The sequence below is a fragment of the Hyperoodon ampullatus genome, assembly GCF_949752795.1.
Source record: "Hyperoodon ampullatus genome assembly, chromosome: 13".
NCBI classification, from domain to species: Eukaryota; Metazoa; Chordata; class Mammalia; order Artiodactyla; family Ziphiidae; genus Hyperoodon; species Hyperoodon ampullatus.
This window is the reverse complement of record NC_136926.1, coordinates 30,260,934-30,277,632: the sequence shown is the minus strand read 5'-3', so window position 1 is coordinate 30,277,632 and position 16,699 is coordinate 30,260,934. Positions and strand designations below refer to the sequence as shown.

General features: G+C 48.5%; 1 protein-coding gene across 4 annotated transcripts in view; it reads right to left on the bottom strand.

Moving 5' to 3' along the window:
* PIEZO2 (piezo type mechanosensitive ion channel component 2) overlaps positions 1–16,699 on the bottom strand; it is a gene marked incomplete at its 5' end in the record, with an annotated part of 352,743 nt that overhangs the window by 16,486 nt on the left and 319,558 nt on the right. For 2 of the 4 annotated variants that reach the window (XM_079717696.1, XM_079717697.1), the window contains 8 exons: positions 3,566–3,780; positions 3,873–4,020; positions 5,109–5,241; positions 6,215–6,467; positions 9,425–9,607; positions 12,385–12,643; positions 13,334–13,654; positions 16,043–16,210. In XM_079717696.1, coding sequence (XP_079573822.1) covers positions 3,566–3,780; positions 3,873–4,020; positions 5,109–5,241; positions 6,215–6,467; positions 9,425–9,607; positions 12,385–12,643; positions 13,334–13,654; positions 16,043–16,210 — 1,680 coding nt within the window. The remainder of the gene's footprint in view (positions 1–3,565; positions 3,781–3,872; positions 4,021–5,108; positions 5,242–6,214; positions 6,468–9,424; positions 9,608–12,384; positions 12,644–13,333; positions 13,655–16,042; positions 16,211–16,699) is intronic. The other 2 variants (XM_079717698.1, XM_079717699.1) reach the window with 1 other exon arrangement.

The window sequence follows — 16,699 nt, the reverse complement described above, 5'->3', positions numbered from 1 at the left end:
CCAATTTGACCTAAAAGGACTAAAATGCTAAAAGGACTCTCAGTGGCTTCACCATTGCAGTATTTCTGGGAGCTCTGGTTTCTGCTGGACCCCCTGTTAGGACATGGCAAAAATCTAGGCTCTAGGGCTCTGGAACTCTCTCTTGGGACTGGCTGGAATAATCAAATCCTCTTCACACTGCAGAGTGAAATAATAGGCTGTGTTACCTAAAAAAAAAAATCTTCCTGGAAGCAAGTGTGGGATGCTTCCCATGGGGGCAGGAGTGTGATATACAGTAGGTGCAGTATACAGTAGGTATACTATACAGTAAGTGCAGTGTATGGTAGGTGTAGTATATGGTAGGTGCAGTATACAGTAGGTGCAGTGTACATTAGGTGCAGTATATGGTAGGTATAGTATACAGTAGGGGCAGTGTATGGTAGGTATAGTATATGGTAGGTGCAGTATACAGTAGGTGCAGTATATGGTAGGTATAGTATAAAGCAGGTGTAGTGTACACTAGGTGTAGTATATGGTAGGTGCATTATACAGTGGGTGTAGTATACAGTAGGTGTAGCACATACATGGTAGTTGATGTATACAGTACATGTAGTATATAGTAGGTGCAGTATACAGTAGGTATAGTATATAGTAGGTGTAATGTACAGTAGGTATAGTATATGGTAGGTACATTATACAGTGGGTGTAGCACATACATGGTAGGTGCTGTATACAGTACATGTAGTATATAGTAGGTGCAGTATACAGTAGGTGTAGTGTACAGTAGGCATAGTATATGGTAGGTGCACTATACAGTAGCTGCAGTATATGGCAGGTGTAGCACACAGTAGGGCCAAGAGCCCTGGGATTGGGGGTTGGCCCCTCCAGTAATTGGCTAAGTGACTCTGGGGAGGTCACACTTCCATATGGGCTCACCTGTCTTCATCTGGAAAATTAGACAGTAGGTCTAGAAAGCTTTTTAAGGTCTTTTCTTCTCTGAAATTAAGAATTTCAGTGAGAGCTGCTGGAGAATGCCTCCTTGATGCTTTTAAATATCAGAAAAATTACCAAAATTCACCATCCAGCTATCCTGGGTGTTAAATTTGGCTTATTTCTCTGCTTTGAGAGATAGCTATAATTAAATATTTACAGAGAAAATTGTACTTATTCTATTTTAAAGACTAACAAATAAGGGACTTCCCTGGTGGCGTAGTGGTTAAGAATCCACCTGCCAATGCTGGGGACACGGGTTCTAGCCCTGGTCTGGGAAGATCCCACAAGCCACAGAGTAACTAATCCCATGTGCCACAACTACAGAGCCCACGTGCCACAACTACTGAAGCCCACGCACCTAGAGCCCGTGCTCCGCAACAAGAGAAGCCACCGCAATGAGAACCCGCGCACCGCAACGAAGAGTAGCCCCCGCTCGCTGCAACTAGAAAAGCCTGCGCGTAGCAACGAAGGCCCAACACAGCCAAAAATAAATTAAAAATAAAAACTCTTTAAAAAAATAAGATTCACAATGTTCTCATGACCAAATTCTAATATTTTTACAAACGGCTTGCCCTATTCTGAACTATCTTTATCATGTGAGCTACATTTACTCCCCTAGCTTGCGGTGTGGAATGGAAGGCTTACGGAGCTATTGGGTATCTTCTGAGTAACAACCCTTTATGTAGTTAGTTCTACTTTAGACTCAGGGAAGATTATCCTAATTCCAATTTTCCTTTTAAACTATTTTCATTGCCACCATTTATTATCACAAAGCAATGATTCCCTAGACTGAGGTCAAAAAGTCAGCCTGAACGTTCAGGTGGGGGCAGACGTCAGTCTAGCCACTAGTAGAAGAAACTTGGTTTCCTCGTGGAGAATTACATTTGAGTCGGTTTCTGAACAACATTAGGAAAATCCATTTTCATTACTTGCTACTCCAAAAATGGTGCTCAGGGCTTCCCTGGTGGCGCAGTGGTTGAGAGTCCGCCTGCTGATGCAGGGGACACAGGTTCGTGCCCCGGTCCGGGAAGATCCCACATGCCACGGAGCGGCTGGGCCCGTGAGCCATGGCCACTGAGCCTGCGCGTCCGGAGCCTGTGCTCCGCAACGGGAGAGGCCACAACAGTGAGAGGCCCACATACCACAAAAAGAAAAAAAAAAAAAAAAATGGTGCTCGCCAGCTTGACGAACAGGTTATCCCTAAGGCTTGGCTGTGAATGACTCATGAGGTCGGATAAAGAGATCAAACGGATGGTACACATGAAGACCTTTTCACGACATGTTCTTAAAAAGCTCACTCCTCTCATGTTACATGGACAGTTCCCTGCTCCCCTTCTGCAGACCCTTTGCTTTCATCGTCTACCAGAGCCGATACCAGGCACACCTCCTTTAACCGCGCTTCACAGATACTGTGCTTTTTACAAATGGAAAGTTTGTGGCCACCCTGCGTCCAGCAAGTCTGTCAGCACCATTTTTCCAACAGCATTTGCTCCCTTCGTGTCTCTGTGTCACAATTAGGTAATCCTTGCAATAGTTCAGGCTTTTTCATTATGATCATGTTTGTTGTGGTGACCTGTGATCAGTGATCTTTGATTTTACTACTATAACTCACTGAAGGCTCGGGTGATGGGTAGCATTTTTTAGCAATAAAGTATTTTTAGATTAAGGTATAAACATTGTGTTTTTAATACATAATGCTATCGCACACTTAATAGACTACAGTTTGGTGTAAACATAACTTTTATAGGCACCGGGAAACCAGAAAATTCCTGCCACCCGATTTGTTGCGGTGGTCAGAACCGAACCCGCCGTATCCCCAAGGTCTGCCTGCATTTCCTGTTGATAGGGGTCTCCCTGGTTTTTCTTTCCTGGACTGACTCATTCATCTGCTCATGCGTGAAGCACCAACTTGGCCCCGGCACTGTTCTGGGTGGAGGCGTGCCCTCTGGTCTGAGATCTGACCTTGGGGAGGGGAGCCCTGCCAGGGGAGCGGGGAGGCTGTCAGGAGGCACCGAGGAGGGTCAGCATGGCCAGAGCTGGGGGCTCAAGGGACAGAGGGAAAGACGGCCTCCAGGCCCCTCCTGGGACAGCACCAGCCCTTCCCTACCCAAGTCCTTGGCCTCCAAGGCATCTTCACAGCAATAGTTGTATTAACTGCAGCAGCCGCGGCACGGGGGCTGCTGTGTTTACCCCTCAGAAGGACCCAGTGAGGCAGACCGCTCGTCACCTGCACCCCCTTTCTCTACCAGTTGAACAGACTCCGTTCTTTTCATCCACTTCTCATGTGACACAGTTTTGCATCCTCTCATCCCCTTACGCTCTTAACACCGCACTCCAGTTGTCTATCTGCTCAGGTCACAGCATGAGGACCCCAGGTGTGCGCAGCCCGTCCCCTCCCTATCAGAGAGCACTGGGTCTGAGAATGCGTATAAAACGCAGTGATAATGTTTCTGAGGAATCAGCTCACACCTTGGCTTCACACTGAGTTTAATATTGATTAAACCCCCTAACTTTCCCTTCTCCTATTGGCTGATCCTTATGAAAATGTCTGCGTGAAAGCGGCCCCCACGGCTCTAGCTTCCGAAGGCCTTACCTCTCAGTCACACCAGGCAAGATGAAGAACATCCAGAAGTGAATTCCAAACACCAGGATGACCTGGAAGATGACCTTCCCCAGGACCGTCTTCCTGAGGTACAGTGCCCGGTCCACCACCATGGTCCCGAACTGAATGAGGACCATCACCAGGAAGGGCCCTGGGACCTGGTCCTCCGACAGCGAGGAGGTGATGTCGGCCGCGGCTGAATGTTTCTGGCGGGGGAGACCACAGGTTCAGGCCCGGTGGCACCCACAGGACAGCAGCGCTGGTCCCTGGTGTGCAGTGGCCCTGGTCCCCGACCTACCCCAAAGGCCCAGAAGCCGAAGACGATGATGACGAAGTCAACGGTGTCTGCCAGGAACATGAGCACGTACACGTCAGTCACGGCGCTGTAGTCGGGGTGGATGAGGTTGTAGAAGAACTGTCGGATGGGCACGTAGAGCTGCAGGGTCCTGCCAGACAGACACCCGGAGAGGGGGATGCAGGAGTCACTGGATACAGTGATCAGATCATTCCATCCTCTGCTTCCCTCCTCCCACCAGCTCTCACCCCCTGCCCCCGACCTCAGGACAGTCTGCTGGGGGAAGCGGGGCTCCTGCCCCAACAGAGACTGTGCACTAGTTCATGGCCGACGGGACCACAGACCTCTTCTCTCCTTGAAGCATATGGAGCGGTAGCCCCGGAAATGAGGGGCCGGTTTATCCCGATTCAAGTACTCTCCACCTGTGAGGCCCTGATCCTGCTACCCAGCCCTCTGCGCTTCTGTAGAAGGTGTGATAAGTAATGAGGCAGGAGGCCTGGGCTGCGGTGAGAGCAAACGGGGCCTGTGGTCCTGCCTGGGACCCAGGAAACGCCGCGCAGCCCCTGCTCCTCCCGTTTCCGACCCCGTGTGTCCCCCGGGTCCCGGGCAGCCCCCTGGGCTTTGGAGCTCACCTCGCTCCATCCTTCATGACCCTGTGCCCTGGCCCTGGCTTGTCTGCACAGCCCCTGTCCCCTTATCTTCACTGTGCTCTGGGTTCCGCCTTCAATTCAAGGCCACGTCCATGTGAGCAGCGCCCTCGGTCTCAGAGCCCAGACTCAGGGCCAGTCCTGTTGCACCTCCCCCGTTTCCACTCCTGTCTGCATCCCTGTCACCTGGGGGAGGGGCCTGTGAACTCGGCTGGTGAACTTGGGCTGCGTGACAGACAAACCACTTCCCGCGTGCACCTCGGTTTCCCTCTATGGGGTAAGTGTATCTCTAAGAAACTTCCAGCTCTGACTTCATTCCCTCTCCGTCTGGTTGGACCCTTTCATATGCCTGGAAATACACACCGTGAGCCCGTGTTCAAATAGAAAAAGTGTGTTTAGAAATGCAGTGGATGTAAAACTAAATCATCCTTTTTGGAAAGTGATTTTTAAAAGCAGTATCACAATGGGCTATTTTGTTCTGCCTGAAGCAGATGATGTTTGTGGTGGGAGAAGTCACTTCACTTGTCACCTCTGTCTGATATGGAGTAAGTGACACCAGCTCCCCAGCCCCAAGGCATTCTCACGCACTCACTTCTTTATGGTAAACGCTTTTGCTTTGATTAAGTGTACTTGAAGCTTCTCCACATAAAAATCCCGTCTGCTTTTTTGCTTGATGCTCACAACACTGCTTCCTTTTTGGCTGCTGTTTCGGGTGCTTGTGCTGCCTGAAAATAAAAAGAAACTGAGATGCACTGTGAGTTGCAGGTTTGTCGACGTAAATATTGCAGAAGCCCCGCCGCCCCCAGGACAGAGGATGGTTTGAAGCTGTTTAGAAGGTGAGACACACAGATGCCGGTAAGAACAGAGGTGGAGAACTTGGAATCTGCAGCCTCAACTCTGCTTCCATAGCCAAAGGCATCCGTGGGTTTTCACACGCACTGCTGGCTCTTTCCTGGGCCCCTGTGGGACCTCTGTCCCAGGAAGAAGTAGACCGGAGAACAGTTTTTATCGTGCTCAGTGGGGTCCCAGGTTTTTGTTGTGGGTTTTCTAGATTGGGTCCAGGACCCATGCCTTTTTTCAGGTCCAAATTTCTCTAACTGTAAAACAGATATGAGATGACCTGCCAGTGTCTGCCTGAAAAATATCTTCTGCTGATGAATACAGAGTGTCTGGAAGGCTTCAGACAGGAGCACTATCAACACAAAAGCCCAATTATCCCAAGAGGGGCAACTGGAACGCATATGTACTTTCCTATTACTGGCTGTTGAGTAAGAAATTAATAACTAGCTTAGGAAATAACTAAGATGGTTTGGCTAAAAGGTCCCATTGATTAAATCTAAATGTATGTATTTTCAAAATAAATCGTGATTTACACTCAGCAGAATCTCTGGATATGATTTATAACTACCCTGTATCCAACACCCACTAGGTACGAGGCGCCGTGCTGGCCACTTTTCTCCACGACCTGAAATCCTCGTCCCGGGGACGACGCAGACAGACACCCTGGACAGTGATGTGACTGCCCTGGGCCACACACACAGCTCAGCCTGGACTCGGAACTCCGTCTGTCTGGTTGCAAAGTACATTCTTTTCACATCACAGTATCTGTCTCCTAGACAGCACCCAACAAACTCCCCTGCCCCGGACCCACTGGAGCCAGGGAAATGGTTCAGCCTGGGGACACGGTGTGACAGATACCTCTCCTGGACCTATTGGAGGAAAAGCTGGAGCCCTGGGACGTCTGGGAGCCACTGCTGGAGCGCTTCCTCCTGATGGCGGCCGGCTGCTCGGGGAAGGTCACGTGCACCGACTCCACAGACGCGGCCAGGTTGATGGACTTCAGGGAGTCAGAGGAACCCCTCCTACCGTGGCCGAGGGACAGCGCGTCGTCCGAGCCCACCTCGTCAGAGCCACTGTCTGCGATGTCATCTCCGTCCCACAGGCCATGGCACTGAGAAGGCAGGGAAGGGACAGCTCAGCCCGCCGTTCCAGGGAGGGGGCTGGGATTCTGCCCTATGACATCCCGGCCACCAGAGCATCCCTCAGGATAAACATAAAACAGGGCGACTGTAGCTGACAACACTGTTGTACAGCGGAAACTGGCTAGGAGAGTGCAACTGAAATGCTGTCGCCAAACAAAGACAGAGAGGCAGGTGAGGAGGTGTTGGATGCACTAATTAACCAGGGGGAGAGAACCTTTGCCCCATGTATACGTTTATCAAATCACTACATGTACACCTTGAATACCTTACAATTTCATTTGTCAATTATACGTCAATAAAACTTTGTCAATTATACATCAATTATACGTCAATAAAACTGAAATTTAAAAAAAGATTAGAAACCCAAAGTAGTGCAAAGGATTCTAAGAAAGCGTATCATCTATAATTTTCCTATGGTCCCAGCAGAGTGGAGGCGGTGGGTGTAGACCATAGCATTTGGCTCTTCAGTGGAGATGGAGACAGATGATGGGGTGGAAGTCAAACCAGAATCACGCAGCTGGTTCCCTGAGCGGAAGTGCATTCCAGCACACATTGCTGTGCTGACAGCGCACACCTGCAGTACCGAGCTGAAGTGACCATGGGTGAACTGATCCCGCCCCGTGCTCACCAAATATCTGTACTGGAATTACGGTGCTGTCCCTCCCCCGGCCTGCACCACAAGACCTGAACCCTGGGATCACCTGGGATCACCACAGCTGACCCAGGAACAGACCTGCAAATACTCTACACCAACAATGCTGGCCCACGTGTGAGAGTCTGTGATGCATCCTGCAGAGCCTGGTTTTTGCTTCAAGGAAGTGGGATAAAGGGGGCCGGTAAGGACAGGAGGGAGGATTGCAGAAGAGAGGGCTGAGGAAGCAGGACTTTCCTGGAATGAGATGCTACGTGGACCACAAGTCGCCCTGGTGTTGACCTTGGACGAAGCTGCCCAGTTAGCTGTCCACCTCCTGAGCACCCTGGCTGCCAGGCTAGCATTTATCCCCAGGACCCCGTCCAGTCCTCCCTCTGACTCTGTAGAGAATAAGAGCTCCAGACCCATTTGCCAAACCAACTCAGAGAACGATCCATTCATCCAAAGACAGAGTCACCTAATTTACAGATTATTCTTAAATATTTATGTATAGATATATTATTTCTTAAACACACTCAATGAATGTATTCTTATAACAGACATTTTAGATGCTCAAAATGGGATTTTTCAGTTTATACTGATTTCTTTCAAATCATTTTAAAAGTGGCTTTGTCTTTTGCCAACATTTTATTAACATATGTGGATTCTTTCACTGCTTTCTTAGTAGCATATTTATTTAGGTTTGTTAATTCTTCCAATTATTTATAAAATTATAGTGATTAATATAAATAGGATAATTTTAACCACTTCTGAAATTTGCACATAGTTTTTAATTGTTTGGATTTCAAAGCAGCATTGTTAAAAGGCTTATTTTTTCAAAAGCTGTAGGATAGTTTTGTCTTTTTATGAAAGGATTTATCATCACAAAAAGCATTTTTCATACCATTAGCCAAAATTTCAGCATAACAGTACCTCAAATATATTCACTGTGTATAAGAAATTTTCAAAGAAGAAATCAGAGTAAGTGTACCAATATGAAACACCAAAGTTTCATTTATTGTGTGATTTAAATATAAAATCATAGCTGTTAAACCATTTGAATGTTGATGAAAAAGTAATAAAAATATCTAAAGTTTTATAATTTTCTTAAAATGACACGCAAAAGGATTCAGAATTTGCAAGAGAAATTGGAAAGCGGCCAAAATTATGCTAAATGCTGAAATTTAAAACTTTAATTTCTATAACTAAAAAAATAAGGTTAAACATCTATTAATATGTTTGTCAAGAATTAGTAAATTGGCTACATTCAGGTAATTAACATATTCATCAGAAGAACTGGAAAAATTAAGCAAATTTTATTTTGGCTAATGGGTGCCTTTGGATAAATACCTTTGCAAACTCACCACACCCCAATGACTCAGGTAAGTCACCCCCCGCCAAGTGAAGGGTTAGGGACTTGCAGTTTGCAAGGTGACAAAAGGCAGAGTAAAGGTCTTGGTCATGGTACACACAGATGAAAGCCTGTGTGAAACAGCCCACTGAACAGGACAGAAGTCAAACACACTGTTACATGTATGTGTGTGTATGCATTAACTGAGGCCAAGCTTGTTCTCAAAAGGAACTAATAAAGATACTACTTGATAAAATGAATTTAAAATACGTTATACGAGACAAGGTTAAAATAAGAGAAGGAAAGTAAGACTGTGACCCTAGGCACATCAGTATCTAATGTTTAGAGTTGAGTGGCATATCACAAGTTTAGCTTATAATTCACAGTGTGTGAGAAGAAAAAGCCCCACAGAGGCTCAGCAGGATGACAGGAGTTACTGATCCCGAGAAGGTCACTCTGTAGACAGGTCTTCCCAGAGCAACGAGGGAATGGCTTTCTCAGGCTGTGCTCTCTGGGAGCACAGCCCTGGGCTTCCCGGGCCCATCACGTAGATGGTCTCTCACTAAAGCCAGTGGTTTCACGACAAGAAAAGCAATGCTCCTAGAAGGGGGTGGGCCGAGGTCAGGGTGGAGAGGAGACCCCAAACTGCAGCTCCCTGGTGATCTGTCATGGATCAGGAGGTAAGAACTGCTCACCATTCAGGCGCTGGGTTAATTAGGCTGTGTTCAACCCAGGGTAGAAACGGGAAAATTTCCCCTTGATTTATTACAAACTCCATTACCGAGCACACAGTGTTGGAGAAAATGAATGAAATGAACACAACTGCCTGTTAACAAGGAAAAAAAGAGCACACACACAGACCCCACCCCATGGACCCTCGGCCCCATGCGATCCCAATGTTCGGGTTCTCGGGGAATCTTTCAGGGGCTGTGAACGGGCAGTACCTTCAGGATAGACCGGTGGAAGAAGAGGGCCAGCAGCTGGATGAGGTCATAGAGAACGTAGCCCTCCTTCTTCTCCACCCCGATGATATTGGGTGGGTGGTAAGGCTTGTCTTTGTTCAATTCCACGTTCTTGTTCCAGGGAAAGAATCCAAACTGGAAGAAATACTTGACCACAATTGCCACCTGCACACAGATGATAGAAATTTTTAAAAAACGAGTCCTTTTAAGAATAGTTCTATAGGAGAAACAGTGATACAAAAAATTAAGGGAAAAAAGTCTCAGTTTTGTTGCTGGGAATGCACACACCGTGTGGAATAACAAATTCTCATTCTCAGATTCTGACTTTAGGACAAGCGGAGAATCTCACCTCCACGGCCTTCGACTATGGATACATCAGGGCCATTTAGGTTACTCCTGACTCGGCTTAAATGACTTCTGCTACTGTTGAGGAAATGGCTAATTTCTACTGATTCAATTACATATTTACACAAGTATTCAGCTACTAACTACGGTAATTAGAACCAACAAGAACAGGAAGATCTTTATCTTTATACTTTACGGTATTGCTTTAATTTGTAATCTTTAGGAGCAAACCACACAGGCTCTCTGTACACGACATTACTTTATTCTCATCTCTCTCTTCTCACCATTTTATCGCTCATTGGAAGTCCTCAAGAAATAAAAGTGAATGAAACAAAATCTTGCCAATTGTGCTGGTAACTAGCTCACGGTGCAAACGTGGAGATGTTTGCAGAGATGGACACTGAAACATCGTCCAACGTCTGCGTCATCAGGGGTTAATTCTTTACACATAATCCATCAATAAAAATCGTTTTACAAGTCCTCCACTGACCTAGGGTCCCCCTTCAGCCCTCCCCCTCTCACGCTTCTTCCCAAAGTCGAGCCTCTGTGAAGAGCAGCCCTGCGTTCCTTACCCTGGTGCTTGCACCCAGCACGCTGGGTACCCACCCAGAAGCCAGGGCCCAGCCACACCCCCCCTTGCACCCCACCCAGTGTCCCTTCCTGAACCTCCTCCTCTGCCCCCTCCTCTCAGCCCCCCTGAGGTGACATCGGTCCAGACCCTGATATTTCTCACCCCGGCTGTTTTCCAAGCCTCCACTTTATAAAAACTTGCTAAAACACACACTTGATGGAGTCGTGTCCCGTTCAACTCCTTCAATCCAAGGGACCGAGTGCTGAGCGCACATCCCATGGACAGGCATCCCTGGGCACCTCTGCTGCCCGCCCCTCCAGCCTCCTTGCAGCCCCATCATGGCCCGTCCGTCCTGCCCTCTCCGGGCTGTCTTACGCCTTCGTCTCTTAGCGAGGACTGGACTCGCTTTGCTTTCGTCCTTTGCTGAACTTCTCTCCTCCTTCCCACGTCCCCCCTCGTGCTGACAAGTCCCCCCACCCCGGCTACACGAGGCCACGCACCTGCCGCGCTCTGCACTGGCGCCCACGCACGCAGTGTGGCTTTGAACTGTAGGCAATTCTCCGTTTACACTCATCAGTTGGCCACAGGAATCTGCGACCACTGAGAAACAGGAACAACCATTTTTTAAAACTTTCTGTTGTTTCCTCTTGCCCAGCATAGCCCCCAGCTGTGGCCAAAGGTCTGGGTTGTGGAGGGAATTAACATCAACAATGCCTCAGTGTGACAGAGAAAATGGAGAGCCCCACTTTGAACCGGGAAGATCTCATTTCAAGACGAAAGCTGTGCATCAGCGGCTCTTTCTCCCTTCTCCACATTCCTAGAACCTGCCCTTTCCTCACGCCGGGGTAAGAAGCTTCTCCTGCAGAGGCGCTGGGGAGAATCCCCAGGCCCCAAACAGGGAGTCACTTATGCCCCGATCACCAAGTCATGTAATGGAAGTAATATTTAAGAGCCGTTATTTAGACAGACTAATTAAAGTCATGGATATGTATTTGTCTTCACATCTTTTATTTTTATTATGGAAATAAGATACATGATAGCAATACTTTAAAATGAATACTTTGGAGACGACTTAATACATAACTTTGTTTTAATTTTGCCGTTGAATTACTTGTAAACCTATAAAATTTCTAGACTCTAACACTACACCATGATGAGTACTATCCTTGAAGAAGCAATTGCAGCTCCACTGTTAGTGAAAACTTTCCTTCTGAGCCAGGTAAGAAAATGAGGCTTCTTCACAAACCTAAGATGACAAAGAACCGTGATGGCCCAAGGAGCAAAGTCTGTAAGAGCCTCCCTTTTACTCCTAGTTTTATGGTTGCCATGGGAATTTGTGAACTGCTACGTATACAACAGAGCAGGGCAGCAAAGCAGGTTCGTATATTTGGGCACAGTGTCTCTTGTCCCCTCAGGGGTGATGAAAACAGGGTGGCAATTCTTTTCTGTTATTCAGACTTTTAAGGGGGTAGGTATGTGACTTTGGCAATTCTCCTTTTCTGTTATTCAGACGTCTAAGGGGGTGAGTATGTGACTTTGTGTTTTGATGTGTGGAAACTGGCTTTAGGTTTAAAAATGGGAAAAACGTATGCTGCATCAAACTGTTCAAAGTGCTCACTGTATTGTCTGATCCAACGTCCACTCACTGGCTGTGCACTGGCCCCGGGGCCGTGCTTGTTTCTGCCTTTCACTTACCGTCTTGGTGGCTGAAACCACAGGGCAGACACCAGACCTCAAAGGCCTCCCCCACCACTTGCTAGTTGGGTAACTTCGGGGCAATTATTTAATCTCACTGAGGCTATTTCCTTATCTGTTAGATGGAATGACATTAGCCCCTATACTGTGTGAGATGTGAAATGTGAAAAGATAAACATAATTACCGGCACCAGGTAACTGTTGGTTATAATCATGAGTCCACCTAAGAATATCCGTTTCACTGACTGTTTATGTGAAACTGTCTGGAGTCGGGCAGGCCCACCCGGAGTGATGCCCTGTGATGGGCAGGCCAGTTCCGCCCGAGGCCTACCTCTGTGTAGACGATGGCCATCATCCAGAACCGTCTGCTGGGCCGGGGGACGGACAGCATGGCCCAGAGGAAGATCAGGATGGGCAGCACGAGGGTGATCATGGAGGCGGAGACCATGTGGTTGAGGATGATGACGAAGTAGCACACCATCTCCGAGCGGGCCACCAGCGTGTTGTACATGGCGTAGAACAGCAGCAGGAAGCGGGGCTGCCCAACATAGAACTTCTCCGACTCTTCCAGCTCATCATCATGGAACATCCTGTTAGAATAAGCAGCGTGACACTACGTGGGTCTTAATTCCCCCAGACGACCGATTTCCTCTTGGCATGACTCTGCTGTCCCTCCCTGCTTCCCAGGTCCCCAGGTGTCTTGCAGCATCAACCTCATATTGTGCTACAGAAAGAGACATGAGGGGCTTCCCTGGTGGCACAGTGGTTAAGAATCTGCCTGCCAATGCAGGGGACATGGGTTCGAGCCCTGCTCTGGGAAGATCCCACATGCCGCGGAGCAACTAAGCCTGCGAGCCACAACTACTGAGCCCATGTGCGACAGCTACTGAAGCCCGCATGCCTAGAGCCTGTGCTCCGCAACAAGAGAAGCCACCACAATGAGAAGCCCGTGCACCACAAGAGTAGCACCCGCTCCCTGTAACTAGAGAAAGCCCACATGGAGCAACGAAGACCCAATGCAGCCAAAAATAAATAAATAAATAAATAAATAAAAAAGAGACGTGAGCACACGTGTCTGTTACAGACACTTTGCTGGTTGTATGATTCAGTGGTAGAAGCACAAAGCTGGCTCCTACTTGCAGCGCAGGAAGTACTGAAAGCAGCACGTTGCCTCTAAACGTCCGAGTGGACGTTTTGCACGCGGGTCTCTGCACCCAGCAGCCCAGCGGGCACTAAGGGACACTCCCGGGTGTGGCCTTCACTGTGGCTGAGGCTCTTACTTGTTCAGCAGTAGCTCGCTGGCCGTCAGCTCATGGGTCAGGGGTGGCAGGATGCTGGCCTCCAGGCGGTCCGAGCGGCTGTCGTCGGGGCTGACCGCCATGTGGGTCTGGCCCCCCGAGTCGTCCCGGGAGTCAAAAGACAGGCGCTCGAAGCTGACGGCCTTGCTGTAGGAGGGCGGGGCCTCCACGTCGCCGTCATGCATGGGGTCCTGTGGGGACTGGGTGTCCTCAGGCGCCTCCTCATCCTGCTCGGCCTCCACCTCCTCTATGGTCTCTGTGGTCCCCTGGCGCGAGTACAGCATCGTGCACTGCGTGGGCTCACTGTCGGGACACAGGGACGGGCACCGCCTGGTCTCAGCATCCCACTCCCCACCCTCCCGAGGGCACCCACAGTCGCGCATCCAGGCACGTGGGGGGAAATGCCCCCTCGCTCCCCCGCGTTCCATCGGCTTTGTCTGGATAATCTGTCTGGTCCGCAGAGATGGTGGGCTGGGCTGCGGCTCCCAGGGTGCTAAACCCTCCTGAGCAGAGGTTTTCAATCACATCAAGCTTCCCAGCCACGGGGCCTGGTGTTTATTTCCAATCAAGGCACAGTGAGCACAGCTCACCTCCCAGTGTATGGATTTTAAAGAAAGGTGCTCACGGAAATGCGAAGCCTCAGCTGGCTGGGTCCGCAGGTCTTAGCCAAGATACACTCTACTCTCAGTGGACCCCGGATCCGTAAGGGGAGGACAGGAATGATGGGCCGTTGGCAAGACAACGGCATGCTTTATGACACACGGCGCACTTCCTGCATGCTTGCTTCTCCCTGTGTTTCCATTCTTTGCCTTTTCTCACTGGTGCCTCTTACATCTGACTGAATGCTCACCACTCCCTGTCCCTGGCTCCCCACCGCCTGGCATGTGGAAGCCCCGCCCACCACTCTCTGCCCTGAGGGTCTCTCCCCAGGGCTGAGTCCCCAGCTCGGGCTGCCCTCCTGCTCTCTCTCCTCCCAACGACTTTCCGCTACCAGCTCCCCTTCCAGCTTCATTTTTCATGAGCTCCTCTGCTATTATCTTCACTCTACTTTTGCTTCCTTTTCTTCTCTTTTGCATCCCTCCTGTCCTTCTAACTTTCCCTGCCAGGTCCGTGCAGGAAAAGCTGGAAATGAAATACAGCAGCCAGAGCCGTGAAATTCAAAGCGTGCTTTCTATACTGTCTACCTCGACACACCCAGCCCTGAAGGGGAGGGGGCAAAAGTCATCCAGAGATGCAGAGTCTGCTGGGTGTACAGCGATAATCTGTTAGACTCTGAGAAGGTGCTGCTATCTGAACGGCACGTGTGAGCAGCTGGGGACATAAACACTGAGATGCTCAAATGCGCAGACTGTAGCCATTTTTCTTGTCACGGACACTGGAGCACACATGTGAATGAATGAATGCGTTTGGCTGAGCCCTGAGACTGAAGAACCACATTTGTATGAGCTCTTGATCCTAACTCAGGGGTGTTCAGTGTCCCCAGGGCTTTGGTTCTAAGCGTGCACATCACGTAGAAGCCTGTCGGAACACCAAGACAGCCAGCTTTTGGCTGAGACTTACCTTGATTAGACATGGCCGTGAAAATGACTGATCACCCCACTGAGTTTTCAGACCACTGGAGCCAGCCCCACACCAGGTCTAACTTCCAGTGGGACCGTAGCCGATCACAGGCATGCTCTCTGTGGTTTTAAATGAGGTCTGGCCCCAAAGGGATTCAGCAAACCCTGGTACGTTCAGGGATCAACAGAGTGGAATGGCATAGCATGTGCCAGCCAGAAGACACCTCAAATGGCCATGGCATTCCCAGAAACACCAGGCACCAGCCTCCTGCAGCTCTGAACTGAGATACACAGCTGCCAGCAACAAGGACTTAACACCCCCATGACTTGCCAACGTTGACATTAGTTTTGGATTGGGTTATTTGGGTAGGTTGTTTGGTGTCAGGATAAGCACAATGCCGCTCATGCTTCTGTGCTCCTGCTGACTTTTCAAAGGCAATTCAAAAAAGAGCTTTTGGCTTTTACGCAAGTAATTTCATTTCTAAATGATTATTGTTTTATCATAGGATTTAATGAGAAAACTTAAGCCCAAAGTAATTGTTTCCAAACCAAACAAGTTAAGGTCTACAAAGGTGATATATTCTATTGCACAATAATATTCTTTAAAAAAAAAACCAATGGTAAAGTAGGTCCTGACTTTTATGTTAATTATGCATATAAAACGTGGACAGATTCATTCTGCATCAACCAAATGTGACTACATATGGGATTTGGGCATTTTTCTCCCCTACTTCATGGATCTTTGGATGAAATCATGAGAAAAAGTTTCCTGCCCTTCCTGACCCATTTCTCCCTGTGAGGACCACCTACCTGAGCCCTCAACCAAGGAGGAAACATGCTTGCTCCTTTGGAAAGAAAAAGTGTGAAATACTTACAAAATGAAGAACAATGTTTATAGTAGGATTTTTAAGAAACTCCTAACAGACAAAAACCAAAGAGCAGTTAGTTTAATAGAATGCTGTCCTGGGAACGACCAGTTGTATCCCAGGAAGAGTGGTGGTTATGCTTTGGTTAGTCATGCACATTTTTAAAATAAAAATTAACAAAAACCCACAGGTCACAAGAACTCATTTGTGCAATGACCCAGGGGGGAGGTGACACGGTTATGGACAACGCATGCACGGGTGAGCACCTGGAGGCTAAGCTGGCACTCTCAGCTGACGAAGAGGACACATCCATGCTGAACATTTTACGGAGCCCGGGCCGAGCGCGCTCACTTGTTTTAGGAACAGTTTCTGGTCCATCTAAATCATCAAGGGTGGACTGCCTTGAGAACAGCATGGTTGCTTCCGTGTAGCAGCTAGCAGCGCAAACAGTTACAGAGACACAGTGTTAAAACAGCACTGGAACATGAGTCACACACGGTCAGCGACCCAGACACCGCCATGCAGCAAACCACACGCCACTCCAGCACCACGGACAGCGACCATCGCAGCGGGGCCTCCAGGACAGAAAAGGGAAGATAAAACACAGCAGTACTGGGCTGAAAAGAATATAACAGCTGATAAATGATGAAATGTCACTCTCTGGGTGGGACAGGGAACTAGAATAAAGACAAGTCCCGACCTTTCTCTCACAGAGCAGAATTCATAGTTTTACAATTTTACAACTGAGGTTTATTTTGATGAAAGGAAACATGTTTTATTCACAGCCCCCCACCCAATTCTGAGTTCATTGAGAGCATTTTGTAGCCGAACTGATTACACAGAAATATCTGCTCATGTAAAGTTTATATAAAAATGTCATTTTTTTTTTTAAAGCACAGTCTCCAAAGGGAAAGAGGGAAGCT